The 12,826-nt window shown below is 39.7% G+C and overlaps 1 protein-coding gene across 1 annotated transcript in view; it reads right to left on the bottom strand.

The window, feature by feature from the left end:
• Positions 1-235: 235 nt before the first annotated feature.
• Positions 236-12,826, bottom strand: part of LRRC8B (leucine rich repeat containing 8 VRAC subunit B) — a 25,839-nt gene continuing 13,248 nt past the window's right edge. The window contains exon 2 of the mRNA XM_007954931.2: positions 236-508. Within this exon, the coding sequence (XP_007953122.1) occupies positions 236-508 (273 nt within the window). The remainder of the gene's footprint in view (positions 509-12,826) is intronic.

Raw genomic sequence — 12,826 nt, 5'->3', positions numbered from 1 at the left:
CACCTCCATTAGTTAAAGATCAACTCCTCACAAAACTGCAACTCAGTGCTAACACTTTTTAGCTGTTTAATTTATGGCTAGACACTAAATGGCTATAATAAGACATTTGGATATGGTTAGTTGTAATCATCACCCACTTTTCATCCTTACAATTTAGGAAATTTTACTTCTCATTTAAACCTCTGGAAGTATATTTTAAAGATGACTTTGAGACACTGTGTCTCTTCTCTCTACGTCAACATTTATCTAAGCACGTCTGCAAGCGTTCTGTTACAGGGAAAGGCAGAGTGTTAAGCAAATTCTCTTCGACGATCAGACAGCTCCGTTTCAGGGACTGACAGCCTTCCAGCTCAGGAGGAAGTGTTTCCAGGTAATTCCCAGTGAGCTCCAGATGGGTAAGGTTCGATAGCTCACCCACGTGAGGGGACAAACTCATGAGGCTGTTTTTCCCCAATAGTAAACACTGCAGCTTTTTGCATTGAAACAGCCCATCTGGTAGCATCTCAATCTGGAAAAGGAAAAAAGAAGGCAGTAAAACTCGTTTTTCATGCTCTATGATAATACACCCACAGAAGCAAGACTGGGCAATCTACTTCCATTAAAGATTTATGGCCTTGGAAACCCAGTGGGGGTCGTTATGACTCGGAATGGAATGGACAGCAGTGGGTTTATGATAATACATATAGGAGTTCTGGTGGCACAGCCAATAAGGCATTTTGGCTGCTAAGCAGAAGGTCAGTGGTTCAAACCCACTAGCTGCTCTGTGGAAGGAGGATGGGGTGATCTACTTCCGCAAAGCTTTGTAGCCTCAGAAACGCAACAGAGGTTGCTATGAGTCAGAATTGACTTGATGGCAGTGAGGGTTTTTTTTTTTTTAATGATAATACATTTATTTATTAACACCCCTATCTCATTCCAAAAACATTTCTGGAGGTTTAACAATCAGCCATTGAAAACTATGGAGCAGAGTTCTACTCTGAGCTACACACAGGTCACCATGAGTCAGAACTGGAGCTAGGACTGAGGTTATTAGCACAAGTGTGCATCATGAACTTCTCAACTTTTGCTACACAAGAGTGGGCAACAAATTTGGCTCTACACATTCTTTTATTTCTTAAAGAAAACATAACTGGATACATACTCATTGTCCCTGTGGTAGTTAAATTTGTATGTTAACTTGGCTGGGCCTGGTTGAGTGGTTGGGCAGCTGGTGGTAGTTATTCCCCAAGATGAGACTGGCAATCAACTCAATGGTGGGATCTACCACAAGCAGCTGAGGAGCTACCTTTGGGAGGTGGTCTGCTTCCTGTATATAAGGAGAAGCCTTGGGGATAGTCTCTAGCCTATGGCACGCTTGGACCCTGCATGTAGCTGTGTCATTGTTCAGCAGCTTGCCATGCTCTGCCTACCTTGGGACTTAGAATGGACTTAAATTAATGGCTTGCTGTGTGGTTTGGTAACACCGGGACTGTGTCTTTTTACATGTCAGCCTTGGGCTTGGGCTGCCGCCAGCTGCTGTCTGAGTTAAGAAATGCCTCTAGCTCCAGTGGGCTGGGAGCAGAGGCAGAGCTAGACCCCAAGGTTGAGGGGCTTTCACCCAGCCCCTAGAGCCTGGCACTTGGAACTTGGACTTAAAGCCTCCAAACTGTGAGAGAATAAACTCTTGTTTGTTAAGGCCATCCCATTTGTGGTATATTCCTGTCAGAGTGGCACTAGGTACCCAGAACAGTCCCCAAGATAAAAAACAAACCTGCAACTCAGAAGAATCTCAATTATTCCTGAGTCCTAGATCAGAACTATATTGCTCTCCAGAGTCTGCATAAGGAGTTCACTATGTAATTTAACTAGCAACATCATCAAAAACATCCTGAAAATTGACACTAACATGTCTATTTCTTACAGTGTTTCTCAATATAGGCTAAAAACTCTATTTTAAAAACAAAACAAAGCAAATCTGCAGAAGTAGAGACCAGATGTGATGATATGTACACATACATTCCACTCCCTTGTATTCTCACACATCTGAGTACTTATCCTCTTCTTGTTCTCTGGCACTTTCATTAAATAATTCATATACAAGGAAATAATTTTAAGTATGATAAATAGCCTCCAGTTATACCAACCTTAAGGAGATGCTCAATGGAACTGCTCCTATGTGTGATGGGTAGGCTGCACGTGCATTTCTAAGGGAGCCACAAGTATAGATATGAAAGAAGGATTATCGGGAACAACCTCCAGAGAAGAAGAGGTGGATGTGAGCAATCCCTGAGCCCTCATTCCCTCACTGAGAGGGGAGTTTGGCCTGTGGAAAAATGGACTGCACACTTCATGGCCGTGTGCCCAAGAGAGGTACCCCTCTCTCTATAGCACTCTCCATCTTTATAGAAGGGTGTGTGGGGTCATCTATGCAACTATGAAACAATGGAGGCTCCTTGGTTCAGGAAGGGGACTTGTTAGTAACAGGGAAGAATGGGGGACTTTGGCGCTCAGCTGTCCCTCTTTATATTAGGCTGATGAAGCCCCTGAGCCAGCACTCTGCTGGAAGACAGCTTCCAGGGCCATCCAGATCTTTCCTCACAAAAAGATAAAATGATCCTAAAAAAATGATCAAATTACATTTCAAAAGCTCATTATGTTGGAAATCTCCCTGTCCTCCATCATCCCAAACATACTCAGTGTGACATCCTTGAAAATAAACATAATTATCTCTATTGCTAAGGCAGTATTCAGTGTAGTTAACCATTATATACCAAAATACTTGTTGTTCTTGTTGTTGTTATGTGCCGTGGAGTCGGACCTGACTCATAGCGACCCCTCCTTGGGTTTCTGAGGCAGTATCACTAGGGATAGTAGGATAGTAAGGAGCTCTGGTAGCATAGTGGCTAAAGCACTTGACTGCTAACCAGAAAGCTGGCAGTTCAAACCCACCAGCCACTCCTTGGAAGGAAGGTTGGGCAATCCTAATTCCATAGTGATACTGCCTCAGAAACCCAAGGAGGGGTCGCTATGAGTTGGGGCCGACTCGACAGCACACAACAACAACACAACTTCACTAGGGAAGTAGATTGCCCGGTCTTCCTTCCAAGGAGTGGCTGGTGGCTTTGAACCGCCAGACTTCTGGTTAGCAGTCAAGTGCCTTCAGGCACTACACTACCAAAATACTAGATATAAGCAAAGGAAAACTGTTTACCCTTTGATTTAATTTTGTTCTCAAGAATGGAGATTCAAAACCATGCATATGTAGATTTCAATATTGAGAAATGAGACAGCAAGATGAGAGAAAGGAAATGTAACCCCCTTCTAAAGCAGTCTATTCTGTCAGAGACTTCTGCAGCCGAGAGGTAGGGTCAGTGACATAAAAATGTTGTTGTTGTTATGTGCCATCGAGTCGACCTGACTCATAGTGACCCCTCCTTGGGTTTCTGAGGCAGTATCAATACAGAAGTATATTGCCCCATCTTAATTCCGAGGAGTGGCTGGTGGGTTTGAACCACCCAGCCTTCTGATTAGCACTTAGGCACTTAGGCACTATGCTATCAGACCCATAAATAGAAGAAAAATAATCAGACTTGTGCAATGTGCTCAAGGTTGAGATTGCCTGGTGTTGCATAAGCAAAGATTTAGGGCAAACTGGCTAAAAGAAGGGAAGACTTGTCTCATTTGTATTCAGTTAAAATGTGCTGAGCACTTCCTGATGTGCCAGGCTCCAAGCTAGTGCTGGGAATAAGTGCCCACAAGGCAGACGGGTCTTCACGAAACTTAATCTAATGCAGTTTCAACCTTGGCAATGTCAGTATTTTGGACCAGAGAGTTCTTGTTGTAGGGTGCTGTTCCATGCATTATAGGATCTTTAGCAGCATCACTGGCCTTCACCCACTTAATGCCAGTGATACCCCTCCTCCAGCTCTGACAAGCAAAAATGTCTCCAAGCATTGCTAATGTCTCCTTGGGGGAAAACTGCCCTGCAGTTGAGAAGCACTGGTATAATGGGCGAGAGAAACATGAAACAATTACACAGAGCATTAGTTTGTAATGGATGCTATCCACCACGTGTGTCAGTCTGCCATACTATGGTGGCTTACACATTGCCATGCTGCTGGAAGCTATGCCACTAGTATAGGCAGTCTTGGGTTATGAATGAGATCAGTATTTAAGTATGTTTTTAAATCATGTAGGTTAAGTTGGAACAGGTGCATATGGTTCTTATTTAGCCTTATTTTAGTGCAAGGAAAGGCTCAAAGCCTTTTCAGTGATTTAAAAGCTGCATGTGCAGCAAGTGAAGGTGATTGTGATGAAGAATTTGTTGCCAGTATGGGTTGGTTCAATTATTTCAAAGTGAGGGTGAATTTGCATAACATTAAGGGGCAAATGTAAGTTGTTCATAAGTTGGATGTTCGTAACCTGAGGACTTATTGTATTTCAAATACCAGCAGGGTCATCCAGGGTGGACAGGTTTCAGCAGAGCTTCCAGACTAAGACTAGGAATAAAGGCCTAGCCATCTACTTTCCAAAACTGTTGTTGTTATGTGCCGTCGAGTCGGACCCAACTCATAGCAACCCCTCCTTGGGTTTCTGAGGTGGTATCACTAGGGAAGTAGATTGCCCAACCTTCCTTCTGGGTGGGCTTGAAACGCAAGCCTTCTGATTAGCAGTCAAGTGCCTTAGGCACTATGCTACCAGAGCTCCCAAAATTAGCCAATAAAAACCTTAAGAAACACAACTGAATACTGCCTAACTCACTTGCTGTGGACATGTTCACCAAGAGGGATCAATCACTGGAGGAGGGCCAATGATGGTATGGGAGACCCTTGGTGAGACCGACTGGCACAATAGCTCTAATGATGGGCTCAATATACTGATGACCTTGAGGATACCTCAGGACCAGGCAACATTTTGTTTTGTTCTATCCTATCTAAATCTCCATGAATCAGGCTGAACTTGATGGCAGATAACAATAATGGGTGCTATGAAGAAAAGTGCTCAAAGCTGTGCTATATCAAGTAATCCTGCATCTCCCCTCCTCCCTTCTTTAATCAATTTCCAGATTCCAGCAAGTACCTTGCTTAATTGGTTTGACTTCCTAGTGAGTAAATACCCTGAAACCCGGTTCCTGTCACCCTCCTTCTGTCTATTAGCACTACCTTGTTATCTCCAAACCCTTTTTAAATCTCTGAATTTGTGATTTTAGTGACTTCTTTTCAAGTCTCTGAATTTGTGATTTTAGTGACTTCTTTGTCCTGGATAGAAAGGAGGGGATTTCAGGAGGCAAAGAGAGGAGCCTCTGGAGCTAGTTCCTCAGGCCAGAGGTTATAAGGCCCATCATGCTGCTCCTGTGAAAGTGAGACAAGGGCTGTGGTTAATAGTAACACTTCCCATGTGCCAACTGTCCATCTCAGGGGCTGTCTCTTCTGTCAGCATGCAGCTCTTGGCACAGGACCTCAGCTCACCTACACTAATTCAATTTTTCTAAAACAAGCTAGGATACTTTGTAAAAGATTAGATTTAAGACTTTCCATAAACTCAGCAATTTTATCCTGAAAATTCTACTTACAACTTTTAAAATTATTTGCCTCAATGAACACACATTTTGCCTGAGCCAGTAAATTTTATAAAAACACATAGAGAGCATTTATTTATACCTAATTCATTCAGAATGCCCTTCCTTAGACTGCAATACATAACCCAGAGAGGGAAAACAGATCCAAATGGACCACTAATTTCTTTTCAGAAATCAAAAGAAATGTTTACAGACCTACTAGGGACATAATAGAGTTCCTAATCAGAGTGCTTACTGTATTAGTTTCCTAAGACTGCTGTAACAAAGGACCACAAATTCAGTGGCTTTTCAGAATAGCCATTCATTTTCTCACAGTTCTGGAAGCTGGGAGAGCAAACTTGCGGGGGGTGGGGGGTGGCGCTTTTAGGGAGAATCTGTTCCACGCCTCTCTCTCCTACCTTCTGGAAGCTCCAGTAGTTCCTGGGTTTGCAGCTGCAATGCCACATATTCTTCCCTCTGGGTCTCTTTTCCTTTTTTATAGGACACGCCCACTCATATTGAATTAGGCTCCACCTTACTCCAATATGACCGACCTCATGTTAACCAAACTGATAACATCTTCAAAGATCATATTTTCCAAACAAGATCACATTCACAGGTACTAGGGGTTAGGACTTCAACGTATCTTTTTGGCGGATACAATTCAATACATAATAGTTACTATATAAAAAAATGGCTACATTATCACTCTATATCTTAGAATTTCCTGATAATCAACTGTCTTCAACAAAATGGACTGGAGGCCTCAGAACCAGGGTGGCTCTTTTTTATATCTACGACAGACATTAATAATTAAATGCACCTCTATTTCCCAGAAGTTGAGATCCTTCTCAATATCAGATTTTCTTATTTTTTGGCCAATGACACATGGTATCTCCAGACATGCCAACTAAATCCATAAAACCCAATCATTTCAAGAAACAAAGCTGAATATTTCCATTTCTAAGGAGTGACAAAAACAAGAGCAAGTATTGTCACATAAATGATCTTCAGAAGGAATTTCTACATTATTCACCTTCTAGCTGTAAGTCTTAGAAATACTAAAAGAAATGTGCTGAATGCTTGAGTATAGAAGCAGATATAAACTGGAGTGGTTCATAAGATCTAGGCCAACTGAAACCTATTGCCATTGATTCTAAATCACAGTGACCCTATAGGACAGAGTAGAAGTGCCCCACAGGTTTCCCAGGCTGAGTGGCTGGTGGGTTCAAACAGCCAACTGATCTTTTGGTTAGCAGCCAAAGGTTTAACCACTGCACCACCATGGCTCTTTTTGTATATCCATAGTGACCAAAATATTAATCAATTACACTATTAAACAGCATTAGTGATAAACCTCTAGACCAGTCGTTTTCAATGTGTAGTTACTAGACCAGGAGCATCATCTTCATCTGGCAACTTTTTAGAAATGCAAACTGTCAGGCTCTGCATCAGACCTACTGAATCAGAAACCCTGAGAGTTTAATAAAAAGAAAAAAAAAAAAAACCCACTGCCATTGAATCAATTGCAACTCAAAATGACCCTATCGGACAGGGCAGAACTGCCCCATAGAGTTTCCAAGGCTGTACATCTTTATGGAAGCAGACTGCCTCATCTTTCTCCAGCAGTGCAGTTGGTGGGTTCAAATCCCTACCTTTTGTTTAGCAGCCAAATGCTTTAACCACTATGCCACCAGAGCTCCCTACCCTGGGAATAGGGCATGGCAATCAGCAAAAGCTTTCAACAAGCCCTTCTGGTAATTCTGAAAGTTTGAAAACCACTGCTAGTTTAGATAAATCCTAAAGTAGTTTTAAAGCCTTAAACACTTTAAGAACTGAAGATTTCTTATTTATGTTAGAAGTGGGCTTTCACATTTGATAAAAAGCTCAGAGTTTTAAAAATCAGCATGAATGTGCTCTCATCTCCCAATTTTTTGATATTTCTCCAACAATCCATGGTTTCCCAAAGTAATGTCTGGTGATTAATATGTTTATTAGTCAATACCATGCCCATAGCTATATTTAGCATGAATATAAATTACAAAAAGTCTTCTTGTTGTTGTTGTTATGTGCTGTGGAGTCAGACCTGACTCATAGAGACCCCTCCTTGGGTTTCCGAGGCAGTATCACTACAGAAGTAGATTGCCCCATCTTCCTTCCAAGAAGTGGCTGGTGGATTTGAACCGCCACCCTTCTGGTTAGCAGTCAGGTGTCTTAGGCTCTATGCTGCCAGAGTCTAGGAGGTAATATATGTTTTGGGTGGGGTAGAAGAAAAGAGCAGTGTCCATTTTCAACTACAGGAAGGTCAGTCTCATATTTGGCAGACCTAATTTTGACAGTGGTTTTTCTTCTCATATGGACACTTCCTTTACCCTCTTTCTTGCCCTTTAGATCAATATGAAGTTTTTCTTTTCCCTCTCTCTTTGCAACCTTTTAAACTAGGAATCTACTCATTTATTTTGTTTTTTCTTGTTTCAGTGAAGTTTTCCTTTACTTGGCTCCACTATTGCAAATTATGGTTCACTTTCAAGCATGGATGCTGGGAAAAGCTTCTAAGAAGTTCTAGTGCTGCATTACAGAACCAAGCCTTTCATTTTAAATCATCTTTCTAGGCCTCCATATAGATTTCAAGTCTTTCTTACCACAATACAAAAAAGATTTGTGAATAATTCATGATCCTGGCATTTTAAATAAAATGTTCTCCTACAACAGATGTGAAAAGCTCAAGAGTTTTTATCAAACTTTCTACGTACAGAAATAAAAAGTAAGCTCTACCATAATTGGGTTTAAGTTAAAATACAAGCTTAATTCGTTTAAAATATTTTAAGCATGATGTTTATGTAGAAAATGGGAAAAGAGAATAAAGAGAACATTTTAGGACATAAGAGGATGGTAGAAGAGGCACATAGGCTACACAGACCCTCTGCAACAAAGAAACAAGAAACCAATTGAAACAGATACAGAAGATAATCCTGGAACCATGAGCTTTGAAGGGAAGGATAAAGAAGTATATTAAATACCAACTAGTAGAAGAACCTGAATGAAAACAGTGAATAAGGAGACAAATGGGGGGGGGGCTAAGGATTATCAGCTGTTTTGACAGTATGGCCAATTTGAATATTTACAAGTGGCATTCTGATCTGGGCAGCAACCTTCTTAGGTTTGCTGGCCAAGGACTGCATGGACAACTGCACTGGTCACTGATGACTAGAAAGGAAAACAGTGAAGAAGGAGACAAACAGAGCTGTGGACTGCTGGCTATTCTGAGGTACTCCCCTTGTTACTCTTATACCCCACACTCTCTTGGTAAATGGAAGTGTGCCCATCCCCAACCTCCACCCAACTTCTGGACCTTCGTCTTTCTTTCTCTTCCTGTTTTTGTTCTTCCCATTCCTTGTTTTCCTTTTTTCACTTTTCTCATTTTCTTTTTATTATTCTTTTACTCTTGCTCTTTCCTTTCATTCCCGCCTCCCCAGATATTGTGCTTTTTTTATGTTTCACTTTATCTTTTTCTTGTCTCTTTTCTTGATATGTTTTTTTAGATTTTCTTCTCCTTTATTACCTTCCCCCCCCTTTTTCTTTTGCAATTGTTCCTACTTGTTTATGCAGTTTGTGTTTTTTTGTTCTCTTGATTTTGATTTTGTTTTGGTGTTTCAATTTTTTTTTTTTTTGTATTACTGAGTAGGAGAGAGCAACCATTCTGACATGATCCAACCATATGTGCACCTCCTACAGCCCCACCCACTGAGTGAGGGCCACCACGTGCTACTGCACCAACTGACCAATGACAGACGGTGGCCAAAACCAGTCCAACTCACCCTCAACTGCTTCTCATGAACACTAACATAGATCTGTGCACACACTCTCATTCTCAATCACACCCACCAAGAAACAGGTGGTGACAGCCTAAGTGCTGCCAACTAGTGAATAGAAGGAGCAGAGTACTCTGCTCACACAGATATATCAAAATAAAACAGAGAAAAGAACAAATGTTGGGTGAATCACACCAACATATAAACACCAATTAAATATAAATAAAACAACATCACAATGTCTCAGAGACAACTGACCATCCCCGTCCACACACAGAAGCAAGATAAAACACTACAAATAAGGGACCAGGATACAGACCCAGAAAACATCCCTAAGAAGGAAGCAGCACTGGAATTCCCTGATAAAGAATTCTTAAGAATTATATTTAGGTACCTGCAATGGACTGAGAAATAGATCAAGGAAAACTGACAAAATTAAGGAAAACAAAAAAACTCTAGAACAATTTAGGAAAACAAAACAAAAACAACTGACAAAACAAACAAAAAATTAGAAATTATACAAAAACAACAAATAGAAATCCAGAAGATTAATACTAAGATTTCAGAAAGAGATAACACATTAAATGGGCAAAGGAGTAGAATCAAATCAATGGAAAAAAGAATTAATGAGACTGAAGACAAATACCTCAGTACTACTTTGTCAAGGGATCAATCAGATAAAAGACCAAAACAAAGTGAAGAAAGCCTAAGATTCATGTGAGATACCATCAAGAGGAATAATTTAAATGTAATTGGAATTCCAGAATAGGAAAAGACAAATAAAACCAGAGAAAATTGTTGATATGTTAGAAGAGAATTTCCCTAATATGATGAAAGATAAGAAGATATTCATTCAAGAAGTGAACAAACCCCAAACAAGATAGACCCCAAAAGAAAATCACCAAGGCATATTATCATCAGACTCACCAAAACCTAAGACAAAGAAAAAATCCTGAAAGCAGCATGGGAAAAAAGGAAATTTACCTACAAAGGGCAACCAATAAGACTAAGCTCTGATTTCTTGGCAGAAACTAAGCAGGCAAGAAGACAATGGGATGGTATATATAAAACTCTGAAAGAGAAAAACTGCCAACCAAGAATTATATACCCAGAGCAAGACTGTCCCTCAAATATGCTGGTGAAATTAGGACATTTCCAGATAAACAGAAATTAAGGGAATTTGTTAAAACCAGACCAACCTTACTGGAGATGCTAAAGGGAGTCTTCAGATAGGCAACCAACAACAGCAGACAATAACTGATGATTAATACACATGATGAAATAACCCAGAAACCAACACAGTTACAGAAGTATTCAAAGTAAAATAAGCTAATGAGATCAAAAACAGGGAACCATAAACATCAACTGGTAAATGAGGACAACTAAAAACCAAAAGAAGAAGAAGAAGAAGAAGAAGAAATAGTATCAGTATAGTACTTCCAAATGTGTAGGAAGTCAAAACAATGGAGAGATGGAACAGATTGTTCTAAACTTGGGAAGAAAGTTATAAATCACAATGTAACCACGAAGAAAGATAATAAGCCTTCACATCAAAATAAAAAAGAGGAGAGGCACAAATATTTTGCAAATTCTAAAATAATAGCAAAAAAGAAAATGATAACATGATTCATAAACAAAATGAGCTCAGCACAAAAAATTATATGGAGCAAAGATATCAGCAACAACATGAAAAAACACATAACAAAATGACAGCAATAAATTCATACTTGTCAATAATTACACTAAATGGAAATGGATTAAATGTACAACTCAAGAAATGGAGAGTTACAGATTGGATAAGAAACATGACCCATCAATATGCTGTCTAAAAGACACTCACCTTAGGCACACAGAAAAAACAGACTAAAAATCAAAGGTTGGAAAAAGATACATCAAGCAAATGGCCATTAAAAATAGCAGGAATGGCAATAATACTTTCTGATAAAATAGACTTTAAAACAAAAACCACCATGAGAGACATGGAAGGATATTATATAATGATTAAAGTATCAACTGAACATGGAACATAACCATAATAAATATCTATGTACCTAATGAAAGACTCAAAATACATAAATCAGACTATAACAAAATTAAAAAGACAAATAGATGACTCTATAGTAATAGGAAATTTTAATACACCTCTTTCAATGAAAGATAGAACTGGACAATAACTCAACAAAGACACATAAGAACTAAACAATACAACCAACCAAATTGACCTTACAGACATCTACAGAGCATTTCATCCCAAAACAGCACAATATACATTCTTTTCCAGCTCACATGGAACATTCTCCAGGATAGACCATATGTTAGGCCACAAAGCAACCTCAATATATTTAAAAACACTGATATACTGTAAAGCATCTTCTCAGACCATAATGCTATAAAATTAGAAATCAATAACAGGAAAATCAATGGAAAAAGAGCAACACATTGTGGCAGTTAAGGTTATATGTCAACTTAACTGGACTTGGCTTTGAGTGGCTGGGCAGTTGGTTGTAGCTATTCCCCATAATGAGAATGGTAATCAACTCCACGGTGGAATCTACTGGAGCAGCTGAGTAGCTGCTTTAGGGATGTAGTCAGATTCTAGTACATAAGGAGAAGTTTTGAGAAAAGTCTCTGCAGCTTTTTGGCATGCTTGGATTCTGCATGTAGCTGAGTTTTCATTCAGCAGCCTGCAAAGTTTCTTGCTTATCTTGGGACTGTCCCTGGACTTGAACTAGTGGCCTGCCTTGTTGTTTGGTAATCTTGAGACTGCATTTTATTTATCGACCTTGGGTTTGTCAGCCTCAGCCTGTATGAAGGGATGCCTCCAGCTCCAGAAGGCCAGAAGCAAGAAGCAGAGCCGAAGCCCAAGGTCGAGGGGCTTTCACTCAACCCCCAGAACTGGCACTTTGAACTCAGACTTCTAGCCTCCTAAATTGTAGGAGAATAAATCCCTGTTTGTTCAAGGCATCCCATTTGCAGTATTTTCTGTTAGAGCAGCACTAGGTAACCAAAACTCACATGGAAACTGAATAACACTCTCCTTAAAAATGACTGGGTAATTAAGGAAATAAACCATGAAATAAAAAATTTTCTTAAACAAGAATGAAAACACAACATATCAAAATCTTTGAGACAGGAAAAGCAGTGATCAGAGGGCAATTTATAGCAAAAAATGCACACAGCAAAAAAGAAGAACCAAAATCAACACTTTAACACAACTCCAAAAATTAGAAAAAGAGCAGCAAAAAAAGTCTCTAGTCACCAGAAGAAATAAAAAGGATTCGAGCAGAAATAAATGAAACAGAAAATAGAAAGACAGTAGAAAAAAAAATCAACAGGACTAGAAGTTAGATCTTTGAAAAGATTAATAAAATTGACAAACCACTGGCAAACTTAACAAAGGGAAAGAAGGAGAAGATGCAAATAACATGAATAAGAAATGAAATGGGTGATGTCACAACAGAACCAATTGAAACAAAAA

This window comes from Orycteropus afer, unplaced genomic scaffold (assembly GCF_000298275.1).
Source record: "Orycteropus afer afer isolate SDZICR_OR568_19922 unplaced genomic scaffold, OryAfe1.0 scaffold00482, whole genome shotgun sequence".
Taxonomy (NCBI): Eukaryota; Metazoa; Chordata; class Mammalia; order Tubulidentata; family Orycteropodidae; genus Orycteropus; species Orycteropus afer.
This window is presented reverse-complemented; position numbering and strand designations above follow the sequence as displayed.